Here is a 23,209-nt window from a genome sequence, read left to right on the forward strand (position 1 = left end):
GGGGGGGGGACGGCTCATAGTCAGTGATTTTTTCTTATCAATCTTAAAATAACTGGAAATCCTTCAATTTACTAATTTGAAAATTTGCTCCTGCAATTTTCGATTAGAGACATTCATACTACAAAATTTTCTATGCCAATTGATTAGGCTACGTTAATTGTAATTATCTACACGTAAACAAGCCCTTTCATACTAAGCTAACAAAAAAAAATCCATTAAACCCTCATAATGTTCATCCAAAATCATCACAAGCAAAGTATTTAAAAATTCAAAATGTTTAATGGGCATTTCAACTCCAATCAAGCATGAAATGCTATCTAAGAGAGCTTTGATAATTTGTATCCAAAATTTAGTAATTACTTTTTTCAGAAATCCATTTTACTGCAACTATATTGACTTTATTGTAAATTAACATAACATAACGTAGCTTAAAATTCAATGTGCAGCTTGATAGTACTTGGAACTGCTTACGTTACGGATAAAATTTGTTCCATAATATTACATAGCGTAACGTGAAATCTTGAGTTATGCTAGTTTGAAAAGTTCTACGGTGTTGTGCAAGAGCATCATAAAACCCGTAACTTAATTTTTTTAATGCCTGTATAGTAAGCCCTTGTTAGTTTTTATCGTTCTAATTAGTATTAATTCCCAAGACTATGGAAACAAACTAGGGCGTATCCAGGGTTTTTTGTTCGGGAACGCTTTTGTTACGTTTTACGAGTCGGGGAAAACATTTCGGGGAGAGGAGTTCAAATGCGGTACCCCCTCTCTTGATATACCCTTGACAGCAAAAATTCTCAAAATCCCAAGAAACTCTTAGGCTATCATGGTAGATAGGCCAAAAGTCAGGACACAATTCATTTAATTTTTAAGAATCCTTTTTTCTACTGCTTAGTCTTAATTGGCCTCAATTAGTAGTTCCATTCAGCTTTTCAGTGTTTTCCAGTCTGGCAATGTAAATTTGCACTTTCTTGCCTATTTTTATTTCATTGCATAATGAAAATTTACGAGTTGTATATGTATATATACTTATATTAATAAAATTCGATTTATGTGACAAAACTAATGAATAAGTCTATTAGACATCGTTGGCGAAGTCTGCAGGGTTTTTCCTCGTCATTCTTGCGTGCGCCTTCTCTGTCTGGTCGTAGACGTAGTAAGCAATCATAAAAGCTAAAAGAAAAGGACCTATTTAGAAAAGAAAAAATAATATATATATATATATATATATATATATATATATATATATATATATATATATATATATATATATATATATATATATATATATATATATATATATATATATATATATATATATATATATATATATATATATATATATATATATATATATGAACATATTCATTTTTTTTTACTATATACAATTTTAGAACGAAAGCATACTACTAATTGTCACCTTCACGCCTAAGGCCCGTGAAGGTGGTCACTTTGGAGGAGGTCAAAAACCTCTTTAGTGACAATTTTACTTTTTGGTTTTCAGCTACAAGAACTTTGACCATAATGGAGCTTCAATGTCGCAATGAAGTGGTTTCTTGACTATTCTAGTAAAGAGTAGCTGTAGCAATATAACTATGAAAAGTTAGTACTAATTGGGCTTCATGAGATTTTATTTCAAATTTTAATCCTTAACAATTAAAAAGGATAAGGTTGAATTGGCTACAAAATTTTAAAGATTACGCCAATTATGTTCATTTAAGACATACGCTATGTTCAAAACCTATTTAATGACCAATGTCGTATTTATTTTTTACATTCAAAGATCACTTCAATTGGTCACTAAAGGCCAAAACACCAGAGATATTTCCCAAAACCGTTTGATATGATGTCCTCAAATGAGGGTCATCAGGGCAAAGTAAACCAGACAGATCAGGCTGGAAATACATTGCCCTGCTGATCTTCCCTTTGAGAACAGCTTAGGGAACAGTTTTCGGCAATCATCCTACTATTACTGTCAACTAACTGTAGTACCAAGCCATCTGAGGCCAATACAACTGAACACGCCCCTCCTCTATCCTATTTCACTTAAATCTTTCCATACAACATCCTCCAACCTTATTTGGGGACAGCGACATAATCTGTTAAATTTAAAATGGTTTTAAGAGGGTTGTAAAATCAGCAGCAGAAAATAAAATCACCCAAAACTAAACTTGTCAAATTTTACTACTGGGTGGCATCATTTGTAAGGAATTATAGTAAAACTAAATTTTTTTGGAAGATTAACAAGCGAAAATATTTTGTGCATCCACTTCTTAAAGTAATGAGTAAGGGGGAAAAGGCATATGAGACGAATCAATCTTTACGCAACTACGCTGACTATGATTGGCTGTCACCTGGATGTGAAATATTACAAGAAAATTAGATTAGCTAGCAATTGGAAAGCCACTTTCAAACATCGGCGGTTCAGTCTCATCGTGGCATCATTTCTATTGAATTATAGGAAAACTAGACAGCTTTTTTTGGAAGGTGTTAAACAAGCGAAAACGCTACATGCACCCGCTTCTTAGAGTAATCTTATTATCAGCGCAAACGACACATGACGATGGCACTGAAACAGAATAAAAGACAACCATGGGGAATGCTTTCATGCCTCTAAGAAAACGTATTGATCTACTGCAACTTTACAATGCCTGTCTTGAATGACAGCAAACTTTCAGCACAAACAATATCATCAGCAAGAGCGTCCATAGCTGGTGGGCCCTATTAACAAAGGTAAAAGCCCTTATGCGTCACTGAGGCTTTAGTGGTTAGATTTTTTGTGTATACTGACGTGTTGCCTGATACGTTAAAAATTTAATAATAGAATTTGGATATGATGAGTATTAATGACGTCTGTTGGTTCCATCTGAAATCCATGCTAGGCAACTCTAGTGCCTCAGCTGTCTCAGGTATTATAAATGCTCAAGGTATGGTACAAGCTTAGTTGCACCCCTTTGAACATTTTAAACCGGGAATCAATCTGACTTATTTAAGGGGTCATTCACAATGAGATTTTGCTAATACTGAGATTGAGTTAGCGCTAATTTGAGTCAATCACATTTTTCATGGAATTTTTTCATCAGTTGAAAGATTCAATGAAAATTCTAACTGGTTCGAATTAGTGCTAGTTAAATCCCAGTATTAGTACAAACCTCATTATGAATGGGCCTTAAAGGGTACTATTTAAACTGGTCTGCAACAACAGTGCATCAAATACGTTTAAATTTGTGGAAAGTCATTAATATAACATTTATAAATGTAAGAGAAACCCTATATTGGCTTGAAAAAAAAACCATTATTGAGGTTTTTAGGGCAGCAGCACATTTTCGTCAGTGTTGCCACGTTGGACCGAGATAAAAAGAAAAACTAATGAGTTAAAATTTAGGGTTCCTGGATTTGAAATAGGCAACTCTAGTGACTCCATCCTTCTCTAGTATGGGAAATGTTTGAGGTATGGCACAAGCTTAGTTGTGCGCCTGTAAATGCTTTCAACTAGGAATCAATCTGATTTATTTAACAGGTACCACACTGAAGAATTGTACTCCACCAATGGCCTAACAGAAGTCTTGTACATAGAAGAACTTTGTACAAAAAACTTTAGCGTGAAGAACAAGATATTGAGGAGAAGGAAACCCATCAACCCCCCTCATATACGTACAAATTTCTGTTTGTTTTAAGTTTTGATGTTGCTCATTACTTTCTTTTGAAAAAACTTGTTTTTTATTCAATAACTATCAAGTAAGACAATCAACAGCTTATTGCTTCATGAGCAAGCAGATATACTTACGAGGTGCAACAATAAAGAATTTAGATCTGAATCTTCTGAAAAGGTTCGGCAATCCCTTTGATATGGCACCAGCAAATGCTCTTTGTTCAAATGGAGAAATACTGTACTTGATTATTCCACGAACATTTGAGAGTTCACCAAATCCCTTGGCCATGTTGAAGTCTGCGAAAAGGAAATAAATATACTCCATGATTTGAATATTATGCTTGACTTAACATTTTACTTAGTTTAGTAGGGGTCAAATGTTTGACCAAACAATACAATCTTTTGGTGTGCGTGTAACTGAACCCTTTTTAACTTAACTTATTTAACTCAACCCTCGTTCAACTGAACTTCCGTTTAACTCAGCCCCTGTTCAACTCAACTCCATGCAACTCAGCCTTCATTGAACTCAACTCCAATGCAACTTAAATATTATTCAACTCAACCCCCACGCAACTCAACCACCGTTTAACTGAACGCTATTTAACACAACCTCTTTTCAACTCAACTCCCATGCAATTCGATCCTTGTTCAAGTCAACATTTATGCAACTCAAAAAATATTTAGCCCAATCCTACTTGACTCAACCCCACTGATGTAATCCTAAATTTCAAGTGTGTTTGTGCCCTGGGCATGAAAATGTTTGCTAATTTCAAATATACAAGACAGAAATATTAATTGTTTTTAGAGGGGGGGGGGGGAGGAACGGTTTTGCAGTAAAGTTCCAAACAAAAAAAACACTTCAATAAGAATAAGCCAATGAATAAAGACCATTTCATTTTATTGAACTTTTACCATTTCAAAAAAAAAATTATAAATAAGAGGCTGAATTACATTTTCTAATTCAACAGTTGAATTAAGGAGGGTCTAGCTGAATGAGGTTGATTCAAATGGGAAATGAATCAAATAAAGATTGAATTGCATGGGGTTTGAGCTGCACAAGGGTGAGTTAAATCCGATTCAGCTAAATTAGAGTTCAATTCAATAGGGTTGATTTGAACGAGTGTTGAGTTGCATGGGGTACGGTTAAACGAGGGTTTAGGTGGACAAGAACACATTCTTTTGTTTTAGTTTTAACTAACTTATTGTACAGATCTACCAAGCAAAAGAAGAGAAGTAATGACAATTACAAAATCCAAACCTTAAAGTTTTTTTGAGAATTTCGTTTAGCTAAAAATCAAATGTGTTTTTGCATATGAATTTAAAAATCAGCACAATATTTTCTTAAAACAAACAGTACACGTCAACAGGGGGGTAAGATAAAGATATTTGACAAACTTATAATACACGTGTTTTATCTTGGAACAGATCAGGATTAGTCAATGAATCACAAACCAGTGCTAAATACAAAATACAGGACAGTGTTACACTACCATAAATTTTTGCTGGACAAACTCTTCTTAAATAAAATTGCAAACTAATAATCAAACCAAAATATTGGCATATTTAAAACCCAACATACTCTAGCAATAACAGTTGTGTTTCTTTCAAATTCCACCCTGCCAGAAAACTAATACAGGTGAGTTTATCACACAATTTAGCACAGGTAACCTCCTAATTCACTTCAGTATCAGAAGAGCCTGTCTTGATGTTAAGGGCCAGACCAACTGTCTGATAATTATCTCAGATTTCCTAGAAATATTTTTCCACCTCTGGAACAATTCTATTTGTATTAAATAAGCTATCAGTGAAACACAAAATGGAATTACTTGTTCTTTTAAAAATACAGAACTAAGAAAGTTGGTCATAGTCTGGGAGGGTAGCACTATTTTAAAGAACAGGCTAAGTACTTGTCCCTTGTTTTACTCCAATAAAAACAGCTATTTCATGCAATACAATATTAGAACCAGAAATATGCTTGCTAGCCTTTAAATTATGGTACATATAATAGAGCAGCTTTACAATATCAAAAGCACTACAAATTATCAAGTAAACCATAGCCTGCAGACACAGGAGAGATTAAAATGCCTTGCTGACACTGAAGTCCCAGGAGCTGAAGATTCTTTTGACACAACAGTGTCTATCAAAACACTAAAAAAAACTTTTTCGTGCATGGTAACAACCAATGCAGTGCAAAATTTTCGTGCAAGGTTGAAAATCAAATTGTATCACTGGCAAAAAACAGTCCCTTTAAATTACCAATTATTAACAGCCCAAATAGCTTTGAAAGCTTGCTAGACACAGTAATAGGTTGGAAAGATGTACATTCAGAATAAGGCTTTCCTTTACTAAGTATCAGAGGTAACGCTATGGCGTTGTCTTTTGAGATGAACGCTAAGGTTCAGGAAATAATTGTAAGGTATCCAATCCTCTTAAGAGAGAAATTCTATAGAGAAAAGTCTTTCTCTTTCATCCTTTTGGCATACACAAGTATTTCCAGTGTTATTAACATTGCAAGTAAAAATATGTTCAGGGAAAGAAATTGTCAACGCTATGGCATTGCCTATAGTAAAGGTCATACAGCTCCAATGTTTTATTAATTTTTTTTCCCAGCGACACTTCATATGAAAGGGGTCGTTGTATAAACTTCAGAGGGGGCTCAGTCAATTGGAAATCGGTAGTTCTAGTGCCCTTTTTAAGAGTCAAAAGTGACCGGAGGGTCTCTAGCCCCCCCCATGCCATTTCCCCTCCAAATACATCTGATAAAAATTTTGAGATAGCCATTTTGTTAAAGATAGTTCAAAGATTATATAACAAACAGTCCATGGTCAACAAAAGCCCCCAGGGGCAGGTATTGCAAGTTATGCCCTGGGGGTATATATGGTTCTTATAAAAGAAGTGGTTGTATAAACTTCAGAGAGGGCTCATTTGATTAGAAATTGAAAATTCTAGTTCACTTTTTAAGAGTCAAAAGAGATCAGAGGGCAACTAGCTTCCCCCCCCCCACGCCCTTTTTTCCTTAATCCCATCTGATAAAAATTTTCAGATAGCCATTTTATTAAAAATAGTTCAAAGATCATAAAACAAACAGTCCATGGTCAACAAAAGCCCCCAGGGGCAGGTATTGTAAGTTATGCCTTGGGGGTGTAGATGGTTCTTATAGAAGAGGTGCTTGTATAAACTTCAGAGAGGGCTCATTTGATTGGAAATTGAAAGTTCTGGTTCACTTTTTAAGAGTCAAAAGATATCAGAGGGCAACTAGCCTCCCTCCCACGCCCTTTTTTCCCTAATCCCATCTGATAAAAAATTTCCGTCTGATAAAAATTTTCCTCAAATGCATCCGATCAAAATTCTGAGATTGCCAGTTTGCTTGAAATAGGCCAACGATCAGATAACAAAAACTTCCCCCTATAGCCTGGGGGAAGGGTTGTAACTTATGCCCTGGGTGCATATAAAGTTTTTATGGAAGAAGCGATTGTATAAGCCTTGGAGTCAAAAGTTATCTGGCTGCAAATAGCCCCCCCCCCCCGAAACCCTCTTTTCCCCGAATGCGTCTGATTGAATTTTTTATATAACCATTTTGTTTAAAATAGAGCAAAGATCACATAACAAAGACTCCAGGAATAACATAGCCCACCAAAATCTGGGGGCAAGTGTTGTGAATTATGCCCTGGGGGCACATAAGGTTTTTTTATAGAAGGAATGGTAATATAAACTTCGGAGGGGGTTCATTCGGTTGTAAATCGGAATTTTTAGTGCCCCTTAAGAGTCAAAAGTGAGAAGACGGCAACTAGCCCCCCCCCAAGGCCCCTTTTTCGCCAAATACGTCTGATCAAAATTTTGAGATAGACATTTTGTTCAAAATAGTTCAAAGATCAAATAACAAAAACTCAGGGATCAACACAGCCCCCCAGAGCCAGGAGGAATTGTTTTAAGTTATGCCCTTAAGTTAAGTAATTAAAATAATTATTCCTTGGGGGTTGAAAAAACCTCCCACTCTCCCCAGGGCAAGGGCTGTAAGTTATGCAGGCTGTCCATTGCTCATATATAAGGTTGTTATTGAAAGAGTAATTGTATAGACTTCAGAAAAACCTCATCCGATTTAAATTGAAAGTTCTAGCTCCATTTTTAAAAGTCAAGAGTAATCAGATGGTAGGTACCCCCCCCCCACGCCTTTTTTCTAAATGCTTTCAATCAAAAGTTGAATTGGAAATTAAAAGTTCTAGTTTACTTTTAAAGGGTTAAAAGAGACCAAAGGGCAACTAGCCTCCCCACGCCCTTTTTTCCTCAAACCTATCTGATAAAAATTTTGAAATAGCCATTTTGTTAAAAATAGTTCAAAAATCAGATAAAACTCTGGAGTCAACAAAAGCCCCTAGAGCCCGGGGGCAAATGTTTTAAGTTATGCCCCAAGGGCATATAAGATTTTTATGTAAGGAGAGTTTGTATAAACTTCTGAGGTGGCTCATTTGATTGTAAATTGAAAGTTCTAGTTACCTTTTTATGAGTAAAAAGGGATCAGAGGGTATCTGCCCCCCCCCCCTCACACACACCCTCTTTTCGCCAAATGCATCTGATCAAAATTTTGAGATTACCAGTTTGTTTGAAACAATCCAACAATCAGATAACAAAAAATCCGGGGTCAAAATAACCCCCCTATGGAGCCCAGGGGGGTTGTAACTTGTGCCCTGGGGGAATATAAAGTTTTTATGGAAGAAGTGGATGTATAAACCTTGGAGGGGATTCAAATGATTCAAAGCAACACTTTAAGAAATTTACAAATAAATTTCTTGTGAATTATTGTCTCGATTTATCAGTAGTTGTACCGAACCAATCGTGCCCAAAATCCTCCTCAGGGCCATACTGTGGGGTTTCTTTTGTGGATGGTGAAGTTTTCCCCACAGTAGAGTGCAGACGGTCTGGTATCATACTATTATCTTTTCCTGTTTAGCTTAAAGCTTATTCCAATAGGCAATGCAAAGAACTCCCCCTAAAAAAAAAAGTCCCTCTGGGTCCCACCCCAAATACTAATGAAAGTGATCCATTTTTGCCCCATCTTGGCTGGTCAAGCTCTCTATCACAAAGCTCACATGAAAGCTCAAATTCTGAGAATAGGACTATGATCAGTGTTGGAGCTAATGTCACAATAGATGATAATGGGTTTCAAGAGGTCCTTTCTAGGAGCTCCAAAAAAAGAAAAAAAAAGTCCCCAATCAAAAGTATTTCCCCTAATAATACAAAAACTTACATAATAAGCTTTTATAACGCTAATGACCAAACTACAGATGCAATGGATTTCTTCAGCTATATAAATAATTCTAATATGTTGAAAAATATCATTATTTGCAGAGACTTTAATGCCCACAGCCTTTTGTGGGGGAATAAACCAGCAAACAAAGCTGGTAAGTTCATTGAGCGTATGACTTCAAATAATACTGAATTAGCTGTTGCTAATTCCAAACCTGAATACATATTCCACCCCCAAAAGTGGCAGTTTCTCTACAACTGACCTACAAATTGTGTCTTTAAATATTTTGAGTAAAATTTATATAAATAAAATTGATAGTCTATGTACTGACCACTTTGCCATAGTTTACTCCCTAAACGAACCTACTGCAGCCCTATCACATACCTCCAAATTATATCAACACTAAAGTAAATTGGCCTATGTTCCAAAATAAGCTAAATGATGAAATTACAAGTTTCACCCAAAATTCATGCATTTCAAACGCAACAGCTGACACACATGCTGAAGTTTTGGCATCTTTACTAATAAGTACAGCTAATCATGCTATCCCCAGGACAACGCCCAGGAAAACCTTCCCTAAACATATTCCCAAAGCATGGTGGACAAATGAGTGCCAAAATAAATGGAGAACAAAAAGGCAGCTAGGAGAACATTCTTAAAAAAAAACATCACCAACTACATATTTAAAAAAATTACAAGCAGAATCTAACCTAAAAAGGACCATAATAAATCCTAAATATAACTACTGGAATAATTTTGCAAATAATCTCTCCAGAGAAACACATGAGCCAATTATACATGAAGTCATAAGCCACATCTGTGGGAAAAAGACTTCCCCACAACCCACTCCTGTATGAGCTTATACATAATAACACCCATTACGACAATGATAATGAAAAAGCTAAGCTATTTGCCACTCTTTTTGTTAATAAGCTAGCATCAAACAATTGTAGCAAAATGTCCCCAATTCCTATGAACCCAAGGTACCAACCTCGCCCAGGATCCGAGTATATAACCAGCCCATTTTTAATCCAGGAAATGAACAATGCAATACATCATATTAGGACCAAGACTAGCGGCAGCTATGACAATATACACCCTACATGGATAAAGAATCTCACCCCTTCATACAAACAGAAATCTAAATTGTTATAATCATGCTTGGGCTTCATCTATATTCCCCAATATCTGGAAATGTTCGTCCCTCCTACCAATCCTAAAGAAAAATAAACCAAAAAATAACCCTGAGTCTTATAGGCCCATAATGATTACTCCTGTGATGGGGAAAATAATGGAGAAATTGATCTATTACCGACTCCTCTGGTTTGTTGAAAAAAATAATATGATCCCTCATACTCAAACTGGATTCAGGAAACACCTCTCCTCAACAGATACTTTCATATTCAACAGATGCTATATATTGTTAAAAAATGCAATAAATGAACCATTCTCAAAAAATAATGTACTAGTTGTAGCTTTCCTAGATTTTGAAGGGGCATATGACAATATGAACCACCAAATCCTTTTAATTAAACTTGCAAACCTTGGACTGCCCCCCAAGCTAGTATCTCCTATAAAATCTTTCATACAATTGCAAAGTTTCATTGTTTGTGTAGGTTCACCCTCTTCACTCTAAAAGATAATAACCAAATACCTTCCTGAGGAAGCAATCCTCACCTGCCTCCTCTTTGCCCTGTGTCCCTTAGACATGAACCTCCCCCACACGAATCTACAATATGCTGATGATCTGGTACTATGGTCATCTGGCAGCACCTTTGAGATTGCACAGTCAAAGCTGCAAAAGTCACTTTTCAAATTTGAAAAATTCTCTAGACATTCAAATTTACCCATTGCACCTACCAAGTCAAAAATAATCCAATTTCACCGAAAGCGAAATTATGTTGATGCAAGACTAACTCTAAATGGAACATCTATTCCAGAGGTTAATCATATTAATTACCTAGGTCTCATACTTGAGCAAAAACTTAACTTCCATCTCCACATTTCCAACACAATAAAAAAAGGCTATAGAAAAACAAATATACTAAAAAGACTTCTTTCCACACCCTGGAGATGTAAGGAAAAAACCTTACTCCAGTTTTATGAATCACATATAAGAGCCCATATTGACTATGGGCTCATCGTCTATGGTGCATGTGCAAAGACCCAGATGCAAAAAATTGAAACAACACAAAACAATATAATACATCTCATATTTGGTCTTAGGAAACCAACAAGCACCAAGTTTCTGCTTATGGAGAGTGGATTAACAACAATAAGGGAGAGATGTAGCTTTCTCTTGATAAAACATCTTACAAAAACTGAATCAAATAGCTCACACACCCTACATAATTGGTTAAGAAATCCAGCCATGTATAGAGGCATTGCAGATGAGTATGCCAATATTCAGAAGAAGTTCCCCGTACCAGCAAAGTCTATTGCACCTACTTTCCCCCAATCCCCTCCATGGAATTGGACAATTCCCATAATAAATACTGATTTCTCAAAGTGGAATAAAGATTTAACCCCCATTGCTTTTGTCCAGAGAAAAATATTCTGAACTTAATACAATTACTTATAAAAACCACTTCCAAATATTTGTTGATGGGTCAAAAATGAATGAGAAGGTAGCAAGTGGTGCTCAGCCAAGAGCCTAGCCAACTATACCTGCAAACAGAGCATAGAAATCGACATCTATCATCTTATATTTAAACTCCTAGAGTCGAAAGGTCTACTGAAAAATATCTGAAAATATCTATTAAATAAGAGGCAATCAAGCCAGTAGCTCTGTAGCCTACAGAGTGAAGCAAAATGAAAAGGGCTAAATAGTATTACTGAAAAGCCTGCCTGCTGTGAAATAGAAGAAGTTCTAATTCCCTTTTAAATAGTCAAAAATGATCTGATTGCAACTAGCCCCCCACCCGCAAACCCTCTTTTCCCCAAATATGTCAGATTAAATTTTTATATAGCCATTTTCTTGAAAATAGACCAAAGATCATATAACAAAGACTCCGGGGATAACAGAGCACACCAAAACCTGGGGGCAAGTGTTGTAGCCTATGCCCCAGGAGCATATAAGGTTATTATGGAAGTGATGGTAGCATTGAAAGCTCTTGGAAATTGGAAATTTTGATTGAAATACTTATGATGAAAATTGTGAGTTAGCCATTTTGTTCAAAATCGTCCAAATAACAAATAGCTAAGGTTACAGGTCTGACCCCCCCCAGCCCTGGGGGAAAGGGCCGTAAGCTATACTAGCAGCCGATTGTTAACATATAAAGCTTCTATGGAAGGCATGGTTGTATAAACTTTGAAGGAAGTTCATTCAATCAGAAATAAAAATTTATTGTGCCCTTTTTAAGAATAAAAAATTATCAAAAAGTAACAAGCTCCCCCCCCCCTCTTGTTCCATTTTCCCCAAAATGCATCTTATAAAATTTTTGAAATAGCCATTTTGCTCAAAATAGTCCTAAATTAACATTGCTATACCTTAAGGGTTGAGAAATCCTCCATAGCCCCAAGGGAAAGGATTGTAGCTTGTATGAGCTGCCTATTATTAGAATATAAGTTTTTTCTGGAAGGGGTGGTCGTATTAACTTTGGAGGGGGATTATTTGATTGGAAAATTGAAACTTTTAGTTCTTTTTTTAAGAGTCAAAATTATCCCAATGGGCAATTATCCCTTGCCCCACTTTCCCAAAGGGTTTCTGGTCAAATTTTGAGATAGCCATTTTTTTTCGAAAATATTCAAAAACAAAATAAATATGTTTCCAGGTTTGAACACCCCCCCCCCCCCAGAGCTCCAGGGAAATGGCTCCGAGTTATGGAATTTGCTTATTGTTACTTTGATACTTTATTTATACATCAAGCCCTAAGCAAAAAGCCCAGTTACAACTCTATTACAAAGAAGAGGAGAAGGCAGTGGAGTATAAAGAAGTGCTAGGAAGACAAAAGAGTGTCATTGAGGAAAAATCAGTGCTTGCAGAAGAAGCTTCTAAGAAAGGAAACTTGAAAAATTGCCTATTGACTAACAAATAAAATAGTTGGAAAGAAAACAAATTGTTTATCCCTTGTAAAAGACAAAAATGGAGACATAATCTTGGATCAATAGTCTTAAACAGAGAAAGTCTTAAACAGACCTAGACCAGATACTGCAAAGATACACCATTCTTATAATGACAAAAGTGCCCCCCCCTCAGCACAAAAGAAATGACAACAGCTGTGAAAAGGTTGAAAAATATATGTGCATCTGGACTCAAGCAATAACAGCAGAGATGCAAAAGACATCCCTTTGAGTCTATATAACTGTTTAGACTGCTCTCCTAGTGGTCATCTAGAATACCGAAAAAGTCCAAAAAGAGTGGATCAAGGACATACTGGCCAAACTCTTTAAGAAGGGCCATGTCCTAATCTGTGACTGCTGGAGGGGCACCAGCTTAATGTCAGCACCTAGTAAAATACTAGACACAGTCATATTACAATGCAAAAAAACCGTCACACCTCACACCTCAGGTGAGAGCAATGCACGTTTTGACCTGGTAAGTCTTATTTTGATCTTACTTTCATTCTTAGACTGATGGTTGAAGATCCAGGGAATAAGACAAAAAAAATATGCATGCTCTTCATTGATTTTGAAAGACTTTCAATTCCGTTGATCAAAACTGTTTGTGGAATATTTTGAAATATTATGAAGTATCTGATAAACTAGTCAAAATGATAATCACACTCTATGAAGACAATGAGTGCTATATGTACACAGAAAATGAGGACAAACGTTTCTTCAAGATAATGTTTGGTGTCAAAAAAGGATGTCTCCAATTCCCATTCCTGTTTCTTATTGTAATAGGCTACATTCTATGGCAGTCTTCAGACCCTGGAGTTAAGATTAGCAGCCAACAAATCTCTGACCTTGACATTGCTATTGACATTGTTTTTCTTGAAAAAGCAAAACAGCAAGTACAGCAGCTACTTGACACCATAGATGAAAAGGCCAAAAAAAGTGGGAATTACAGTTAAATGCAAAGATAAAGCAATACAACAGGTCAATGAATTGAAGTACCTTTGGAGTTGGATTGAATATAATGGCAAAATAGCAAACAAAATCAAGAGGAAGATTGGACGCAACATCAGCTTTTAATAAGTTGATACCAATCTGGCACAGTAGGAAGATAAGTATCCAACAGGAGAAACTCATCTTAGAGCAAATTCTAGTCTTGGTTTGCTCAAATGGACAATCACCAGTTGCTCCTGGTCTGTCTTCCTGAGACTGTACAGGGATGTTGTCAGGCCCATTCTGGATTTTGGAACGTGCCTTACCTACACCTCCTATAAAAGTGATACTAGTCTAGTTAAAGGTGTTCGTAGGCATACACAAACAGTCTAAATGGCCTAAAAAATATGCCATACAGTAAGAGGCTGGAGCACCTACAACTCTCAACACTCGACTTCAGACACTGGCATGGTGACATGATGCTGACCAACAAATATAATCGCCAACCAAACAATACTCTCTTCACAAAACATACAAGTCAGTACCACACAAGAGGTCATTTGCAAAAACTTTTTAAATGTACTGTGAAGACACAAACACTACAAAACTATTTTGCTGAACATGTCATTAGGCTAATACCTAGAATAGCCTTCAAGATAAAACAGTGACTGCACCCATAACTGCATCCTTCAAGTCTAGACTTGACAAAGAATAGAGCAACAAGCTGTAGAAATACAAATAGGACTATTTGTCCCATTCAGCTACCCAATGACTATTGATGTGAGTTTTTCATAACAGTGTGTTGCTAGGAGGTTGATGCTGCTTGTCATTCCCAACCATCTTGCAAGCTTTATCTGAAGTTGCTGTTGTGCAGCAGTGTCAACTCTAAATCACTGGAGAATGGTTCTAATGGATCATACCTACCTTGTGGTCACCATTACCAAGTGGGCTTAAATTGCATCTCTCCAGAAAATCTCTCTTACAGCATGTCACTGGGCCTTTAACACAGTGACATTAAATTATATTGCTATCATTGGACCTTAATATTGCTCTGACATGCAAATTAAGGTAAGGTAATTAAGGTTAGCCTTTGAAAACACTTGCCTTAGGAGAATACTGAACATATTGTGGCATGAAAATGTCACCAACATAGGAGGTGGATTTACCTTGGCCATATCCTTTGTATGCCAGAGGATTGACTCCCATGTACAGTTTATGAGTAGTGCACTGAAAGGTGTTGCAAAATAGGTCAACCAAGACATACCTTCCTTAGGCAGTGTGAACAGGATCTGAGTAGAGGGGAGATATCTCTTCAACTACAGTGGGAGGACATCAGGGTTGCAGCTCGGCTCCATGATGTCTGACAAGGTTTTGTAGATGCCCTATGCACCACTCCTTGCTCTGGAGGATCTAAGGTCTGAGGTAAGGTTTTACCTTTTTATTAAGTAGGCCTATTGGAGATACAAGACCAATACAACATGCATCAGGAAAATACCAGCATACAAAAAAAAAAAAAATAAATAAAAAAATGATGAAATAATGCAAAATGATTAATGGGCTTTTCTGAACCAAATTGTAATTGCAGAACAGACATTGTGACCTTCGGACTTTTTCTTTTTAAGTCTTTGAATTGCAGATCAATGTTCTGAAGGCAATAATTTTAGGGGATTTAGCTTTTTCAAAGTATTGTTTTGTGAAGAGGCTCACATTATTAACATCACCATTCTTTTGTTTAAGCTGCTTGAAGCTCAGCATTTTGCAACCAGCCATAAACTTGAGAGCTAGCTCTAAATTTAATACTGGACTATGGAACTTTTTCATCTTGCCTTAGCACATGTGTTTTTTGTTCATAGTAGTAATCTTTGTTTAAATTTTCAAAAACAATAAGGGTAAAATTGCAGAATAGCAGCTCTCCAAAAACAGACATGGTAGAACCAAAATAAGAGGCATTTTTGGATGAGCCAAGAATTTTTTTTTTAATGGTTATCATAAGCCCAGATGGGCTAAATTTGTACTTTACAGGAAAATTACATACATGCGCACACACACACACACAAAATAAGCAAATATAATAGTCAGAAAAAAATTATCAAGAAGTCAAAAAGGTTGTAAAATATATAAATAAAAAACAAAACTGAAAGAATTAAACATGAATAAGCCAAATAAAAGCACAAGGACAGTTTTGTCTTGTGACAAACCTACAAACACAAATTAGTTAAACAAAATTTGCAAAATAAAACCAATTCAGTGCTCTTTTTCATGCTTAAAGTAGAATTTGTGATAGTTCTCCCTTCCCCTGATGGTCCCATGTAAGGTAGGTTACCCATTGGTTGTGCAGCTAATCACCACTTCAATCACAGTAAAATTTCTATCATATCACCTTGAAATTGGGTTGTTTCACCATTGAATTTGTCCATATTTTCTTATTAAGTATGTTATCAGCTTGAATACTTTAGCTGTAAACATTGCTGAATATCTTAAATGTACTGACAGTTGATAGCAGAGCTTGATCTTGGGCAAATGTTTAAAGCTTGAGCCTAATCTTAGAAAATGTTGCCCAATTTTGGATGCAGAATCTTCAAAAACAAAGTACCAAACAGTTTGCAGTAATTAACTGTAAGTAAGTAGTGACTCCGCTCAATATTAACCAAAACTCTAAAAAACATAATTTGGGTATCAATAGATACATTAAAAGAATCAGCATATTAAGCTGATTCTAAATATATAAGAGTCATCAAGTTTAGTGTCACCCATCAAAAGTTACAGGCCTGAGAAAATTTCCCTAATTTTTGGAATAGGGGGGAAACATCCCCTAAAATTCAACCTAGAAGAGTAGGAAAGGGTGCATTTGAAAGTAATTTAAAAGTTCTAGTACCCTTTTTAAGTGACCAGAAAGATTGGAGGGCAACTGGTCCCCTCTCAAAACTGTTTTTTCCCCAAAGTTATCTGATCAAAATTTTGAGATAGACATTTTGGTCAGTATAGTTAAAAGATCAGACAATCATGTCTTTAGGGGTAAAATGACCCCCCCCCCACAGTCCGTGGGGAGATCCCTGTAAGCTATGAAACTCGCCCATTATTTACGTATAGAATTTGTTATTGGGAAATAAGTAGACATTTTTTCTGGGGAGGGGGATTTCCATTGGGAGAATCTTCCTTGGGGAGGGAAATTTCCTGGGGGTGAATTTTCCAGGGAAAATTTTACACTAGGGGGATTTGACAGAATTCAAAAAAAAATTTATCCAAATCAGAGACAAAATCTTCAACAGATTTAACCTAAGACAAGTGTTATGAGTCAGAAAAATTACATTTAAATAGAGTAGCCTGCAGTGATATTTTTTACCAAAATTTGAATGTTGAAACACCATTAGGGTAAAATGCAGAATAGCAGCTCTCCAGAAGGAAACATGCCAGAATGAAAAGAGAGCCATTTTTAGATTGCTAATTTTATGCTATTTTTTATGGTTAAAGTTGTATTTGCAAAAATTCACCCCTACCCCCCTGATCATCCCATATACAGCCTTAGGATATATAGGCAATCAAAGTAAAAAAAATCTACCACAACAATGAAATTCTTACTTGGTAATATGCAGCATATTTATATTAGGTCTAATCAAATTATAATGCTACGTTTTATTCTATTATTATTTATCCTTTTAATTCATGTAAAATATTATTTCTATCTCATGTTCAGCATAATCAATCAGGCTAAACTGGATATCTTGAGTCTATATAGCATAAATGATTTTTTTCAACAGATCAAACAATAGAAAGAACAATAATAATATGTTATCAGGGCTACAGGCTATGTGTACATCAGGAGGGGGGGCATTGTCAGGGTTACAAGTATGATATTAAAAAGGAGCATAAAATAAGCAATCTATGAGTAGCATTTTTATTATATGTTACTTTAGTATATAGTCTAGGGCTATATATCCTATGGGACCATCAGAGGGGGCAGTGCTGAATTGTCACAAAAGCAACTTTAACCATAAAAAATAGTATGAAAATACCTTTACTTCTATTAAAAACTCACTGCAGCACCAAGCCACTTGAGGTCAACACACCTGTAGGTTACATCATGTACACGATTAGGAGCCTATTGTCCATGATTAGGAAAGAAGCATTTTAATCAAGATATAAGGCCAAGATTGGTCACTCTGAGTATTGGGATTCTTACCCAAGCCTACTGTACATGGGCGCCCATAAGCTGAATTCCAGGGGGGGGGGCAAACTTCGTCTAATTGCTACTTTTAATGCTATATAATAGAAATCTCAGAACAAAAATATAAAAATAAGGCAGCATCATTCAGCCCGGGGGGGGGGGCAAGAGCCCCCCCTGCCCCCCCATATGGGCGCCCATGCTACTGTAGGCTAGGCCTCCAAAATCCCTTTTTTTTTAATTTTGTAGATTTTACCTTAAATTAACTTAAATTGCACTTGCTAGCGATAGGACAAATCCTGTGTCCGCCAGAGAAGTGATATACAGATGTTGTATAATTCTGCTTTAGCTACTTTTGGTTATCTTGGGAAGGGGTTAGATTAAGAAAATGAAACTTTCAGGGACGGGTCTATTGGCTAAAGTATGTCACAGAAAGGTATTTTGAAGTACCTACCTCTACTCCTTCTCTCTCTAGAGGGTCCTGGCCTTTGATGATCTTTATAAACCTGTGTGTTTTAAAAGTGAATCCTTTGCAAAATAGATTGGTAAATTTTTTTGTTATTCAAATTATTGACTTATGAATAAAGTAGGCCTAAACCTACCAATTGATGCCTTTTTTATGCTCTTTCCAAATATAATAATCATTTTTGTTGGAAATGAATTTTACCCCCACCCTATATATATATATATATATATATATATATATATATATATATATATATATATATATATATATATATATATATATATATATATATATATCCAATTTAGGGTATATATTTGCATATTAGGGAGGTGGGGGAAAGTTTAAACTTACCTTTCATTTACATAAGAAATAAAATTTACCCCCCCCCCCCTAAAGTTCAAATATATACCCTAAATTGGTATATATAGGGGTGGGGGTAAAATTCATTTCCAATAAAAATGATTAGGCTATTATATTTGGAAAGAGCATAAAAAAGGTATTGATTGGTATGTTTACTTCATTCATAAGTCAATAATATGAATAACAAACAATTACCAATAGATCTTCTGCTTAAATGAAGTAGAACAAAATTGTTTTTAGCTTCATAACTTTGCTCAATCCCAATCTAGCCTAGCCTATAAGGTTTTAAAGATAGGCTAGGCTATGCAAATACATTTCCAAAATTTTGAAAAAAACAAAACATTGATATGGCTTAAAATTCTATTCAAATAACTGGAATAGCATTTTCAGGACTAAAGCCTGAAAAAAAGAAACTGATAGCCTAACTCAAAATTAAGGTAAAATGTTGTTTTGTCAAATTTCCAACAGGTAGCCTAGGCCTAGCCTATAAGCCTGTCATGTAGGCAAATTTCAGGACCTTCTAAAGGGAGAAGGAAAGGAGGTGGGTACTTCAAAGTACCTTCCCATGTCATACTTTAGCCTGTAGACCCATCCCTGAAAGTTTCATTTTCCTAGCCTAACCCCATTCCAAGATTGCCAAAAGTAGAATTTTACCACAGATGCTGGTGCCTTATCCAATAAATAGTAAATTTTCAAGTAGGATAAATTTTCTTAAAAACTTTACATAATTTTACCTTTCAAAAAGCTATTTTCTCTGGCCTAAAATGCTGAGTTGCCATAAGATGAATTATCTTGTAATGTCGAAACTAAACGCATAAAAATGTAACTTCTGTTCAGTTTGATTGAAAAAATTATTTTACTGGCAGAGTGCTTTTACTTCGCTTGTGCAGCAGAAATATCCAAATATTTAAAAATGCCAGGGTACTTTGGTGTCAAAATGACTTTTTTCTAGAAAAATTGTGTATGATACCCAGCTATTCAACCCCTTTCCCAACAAAAAGTAATAACTTCATTTGAACTTTACTAAAAAAAAAGAAAAATGACCGTAGGTTGTCAGTTTAATATACATATGGAGATATTTATTCCTAAATGTTTTAATAATATTTTGTTTAGTAAAGTCAAAAAAGAAAAAAACATTTTAAATATATTTTGTTTTCAGTGAAGTGCAAATTATGTTTTGGTTTTGAAAAGGCATGAGTGTGTCAGCCCTAATCATGTTAATTTTTGCTCGGTTAGAGTTTGACTCGGTTATTTATTGTAACGCTTGGAAGGCTATTTGATTTTATTTCTGCTTATTTTAGCTTATTAAAGCTTTTTACTTTTCTTTGGAAAACTTGTTTTGTGGAAAAAGTTTTCAATTTTTGATTGAAATAGTGTTTTTCATGGAAAAAATGATATTTTATGTCTTTCCATTGTTGTCTATAAGAAACCATGGTTTGGCTTGCTACTAGTATGTTAGAGAAACATTTTCAATAATTTTTAATCCTGACGCAAATAGCATTATCTAATTTAAGCTTATACCTCCTCCAGTTAACCTGAAAAATAAAACCTAATATCATTCCCAAAAAATCCTATCTATGCTCTTTGACAACCAAGATATACTTACACTCTTTTGATTTGTTTAAATCGTAAGAGCAGAATTAGTAATAGTAACAGTCCAAAAAGTTTCAAATTATTACCCCTAGTCGTTCTTGATATATTGCCAAGGTTTTTTATTGGCAACCAGACACACAGTGCCTTTTGATTTAGTTTTAAAGCAACATTTAGTTTTAAAGCATAATGGACCAGTTGCATAATTGTGAGGGTTTTACATACTTAATATCCCTAGAGACACAGCTGCTGGACTGTTCTACTACGCTGAACAAAGTGGCTGTCTCAAAACTTTGGTTGGTTGTGTTTAGAAAATGAATCGGCTTGGAAGGAGGGCTGCTTGCCCCCCAATCTCTTTTTACTCTTTAAAAGGGCACTAGGCACTAGAGCTTTTAATTTTGAATAGAATTATCTCCTTTAAAAGTTTTGATGATATTCCTAGCTATTATAGAACGGTACTGCCTATTATAGTGCTTATACGCCCTTTTAAAAACCGGAATGTATATTTTTTTAAAAATTAAAACTCCCCCTAAAAGTTTTCTGTATTGCCTTTTGGTGATTTGAACATCATTCTCATCAAGTCCTGGAAGTTTCAACTTAATTCAATTAGTCATTGCTATGACATTACTCATTTGTTTTTTTGATAGCCTGTGTATTTATATACTTTTGTGATTTTTATCTTAATGCTCTTAGCCTTACAAGATGTAGCAGTAGAGGTAACAGTTGAAGTTGCAGCAGTAGTAGAAGTAGTAAATGTGACAGCGGTAGTAGCCTGCGCATATTACCTTTTGTTCAGTTAATCTACCTCTTTAAGTATTTTCTAAAAGTTCTAACTGAATGCTCAAATCCATTCTTGAGATGCTTTCTTTTGACAATGTGAATGCACATAGTGTCGTTTGGTTTAGTTCAAATTTCCCCTTAGTATTCTAAATGTAGTACTGTGGTTGTAGCAATAGTAGCAGAAACAGTAGTTGTGGTTGTAGTCGTAGCAGTACTCCTTTTTGGTCAACTGAACATCTCCCTTATCATTTCCTGAAAGTTCAAAATTGATATACTCAGTCATTCCTGAGTTACGCCCTTATTACAGCTTGTAACGTGTTTTGATTGAGTTCAAAACTTCCCTCAACCTTCTCTGAAAGGCTCACTTGAATGCTCTTTGTCTTTTTGGAAAGTAAAGGTCAAACATGTATACCTGTCTCAATAAAATATACTATATGTAAACAGTGACCGATTTCCTAATTTACAGCCCTTGTTCTGGGGGCTGTGTGGAGGTTGACGTCCCCGAAGGTATATAGAATTCTATAACCCGAAGGTTATAGGATCTTTTCACAGTGCGGAAAAAATAGACGTCTCAAAATTTTGATTTGATATTTGTTTTGGAAAGTGATGGTCGTGAGAGGGGGATGGGGGAGAGGGCTGGTTGCCCTCAATTCACCTTTGACTCTTAAAAAGATCACTATAACTTCCAATTTCCAATCAAGTGAGCCTTATCCAAAGTTTGTACAACAAAACATTCCATTAAAACCTTATTTGCCTTTTGGGTATAACTTACAACCCTTGCCCTCATTTTCTTAGGGGCTATTTCAATCCCTGGAGGCCTTTTTATATGATCTTTAGACTATTCTGAGCAAAATAGCTATCTCAACACTTCTATCGGATGCATTTGGGCAAAAAACGCGGGGTGGGCTAATTGTCCTCCTTTCAGTTTTGACTCTTAAAAAATACACTAGAAATTCTGATTTCCAACTGAATGAGCCACATCCGAAGTTTATGCGACCACCCTTTTCATAAACTACTTAAATTTTAAGAATGGGCAACTAATATAACTTATAGTCCTTTCCCTGAGGGTCGTGCGGAGGGGGGGGGGTTGTCATCACCAAAGAAATAATTCCTAAACCTTTCAAATATGGTTAATAATTGGAATTGCCTTCCAATTATTGCCTTCCAATTATAATTGAATTGCCTTTCAATTTCCAATCCAGTGAGACTCGTCCGAAGTTTATGCGACCAAATTTTCCATAAAAAATCTTATATGCCCCCGGGGCATAACTTACAACTCTTGTCCTGAGGGCTCTGGGAGGGGTGATCTTCAAAGACACAATTATAGTACCTTTCAACTACGCTGAACAAAATGGCTATCTCAAAATTTTGATGGAAGTATCTGAAAAATTGATGGGCCTGCGGGGGCTGGTTGCCCTCCAATCACTTTCGACTATTGGAAACGGCAATAGAACTTGTAATTTCCAATCAAATAAGCCCCTTTCAAGTTTCTACGATAACTCCTTCTATACGAAGTGCCCGGGGTCTGAAAAAAATAACAAATAAACACAAAGAAAAAAATACTTCATTTTGCCCACATCGCTCTTTACTTAGGCAGTGCCAAAGACATACTTTCTTGACCTTTCAACTACGCTGAACAAAATGGCTGTATCAAAATTTTCATTGGATGTGTTTGGGGAAATGATTGGTGGGAAAGGAGGCTAATTGCCTTCAAATCACTTTCGACTATTATAAAGGGCACTAGTCCTTTCAGTTTCCAATTGAATGAGCATCTTTCGAGGTTTCTACGGCAACTCCTTTAATGCGAAGCGCCCTAGTCTGAAAAACAAAACAAAAAATAAAAATAAATAAATAATACATTGTGCCAAAATCACCCTTTACAATAAGCACAAAGATAATACAAACCAACAAACATAAGAACATTTACATTATTCCAGAGAATGGATAACTGGCTACAAATCTGGT

General features: G+C 35.7%; 1 protein-coding gene across 2 annotated transcripts; it reads right to left on the bottom strand.

Moving 5' to 3' along the window:
• Nucleotides 1-1,011: 1,011 nt before the first annotated feature.
• On the bottom strand, nt 1,012-19,711 carry UQCR-Q (Ubiquinol-cytochrome c reductase ubiquinone-binding protein). Of its 2 annotated transcripts, none has more exons than XM_089098851.1 (3): nt 19,609-19,711; nt 3,788-3,949; nt 1,012-1,173 (listed from the first exon to the last, which is right to left on the bottom strand). In XM_089098851.1, exons 2-3 carry the CDS (start codon nt 3,939-3,941, stop codon nt 1,079-1,081), a joined length of 249 nt encoding a protein of 82 aa, XP_088954977.1. In that variant the 5' UTR covers nt 3,942-3,949; nt 19,609-19,711; the 3' UTR covers nt 1,012-1,078. The 2 variants fall into 2 exon arrangements, with proteins under 2 accessions (XP_088954977.1, XP_088954976.1); XM_089098850.1 differs by lacking the exon at nt 19,609-19,711 and adding an exon at nt 18,305-18,345.
• Nucleotides 19,712-23,209: the final 3,498 nt, after the last annotated feature.

The sequence above is a fragment of the Artemia sp. Qi Xiang Cuo genome, chromosome 13, assembly GCF_049724085.1.
Source record: "Artemia sp. Qi Xiang Cuo chromosome 13, ASM4972408v1, whole genome shotgun sequence".
NCBI lineage: Eukaryota > Metazoa > Arthropoda > Branchiopoda > Anostraca > Artemiidae > Artemia > Artemia sp. Qi Xiang Cuo.

Bases quoted from the DNA above. Each gene is read 5' to 3' on its own strand.
- UQCR-Q (XM_089098851.1), bottom strand. From the start codon at position 3,941: ATGGCCAAGGGATTTGGTGAACTCTCAAATGTTCGTGGAATAATCAAG. The intron at 1,174-3,787 runs GTAAGTATATCT...CTTTTCTTTTAG, and splicing joins ATTCTTTATTGTTGCACCTC to CTTTTATGATTGCTTACTAC.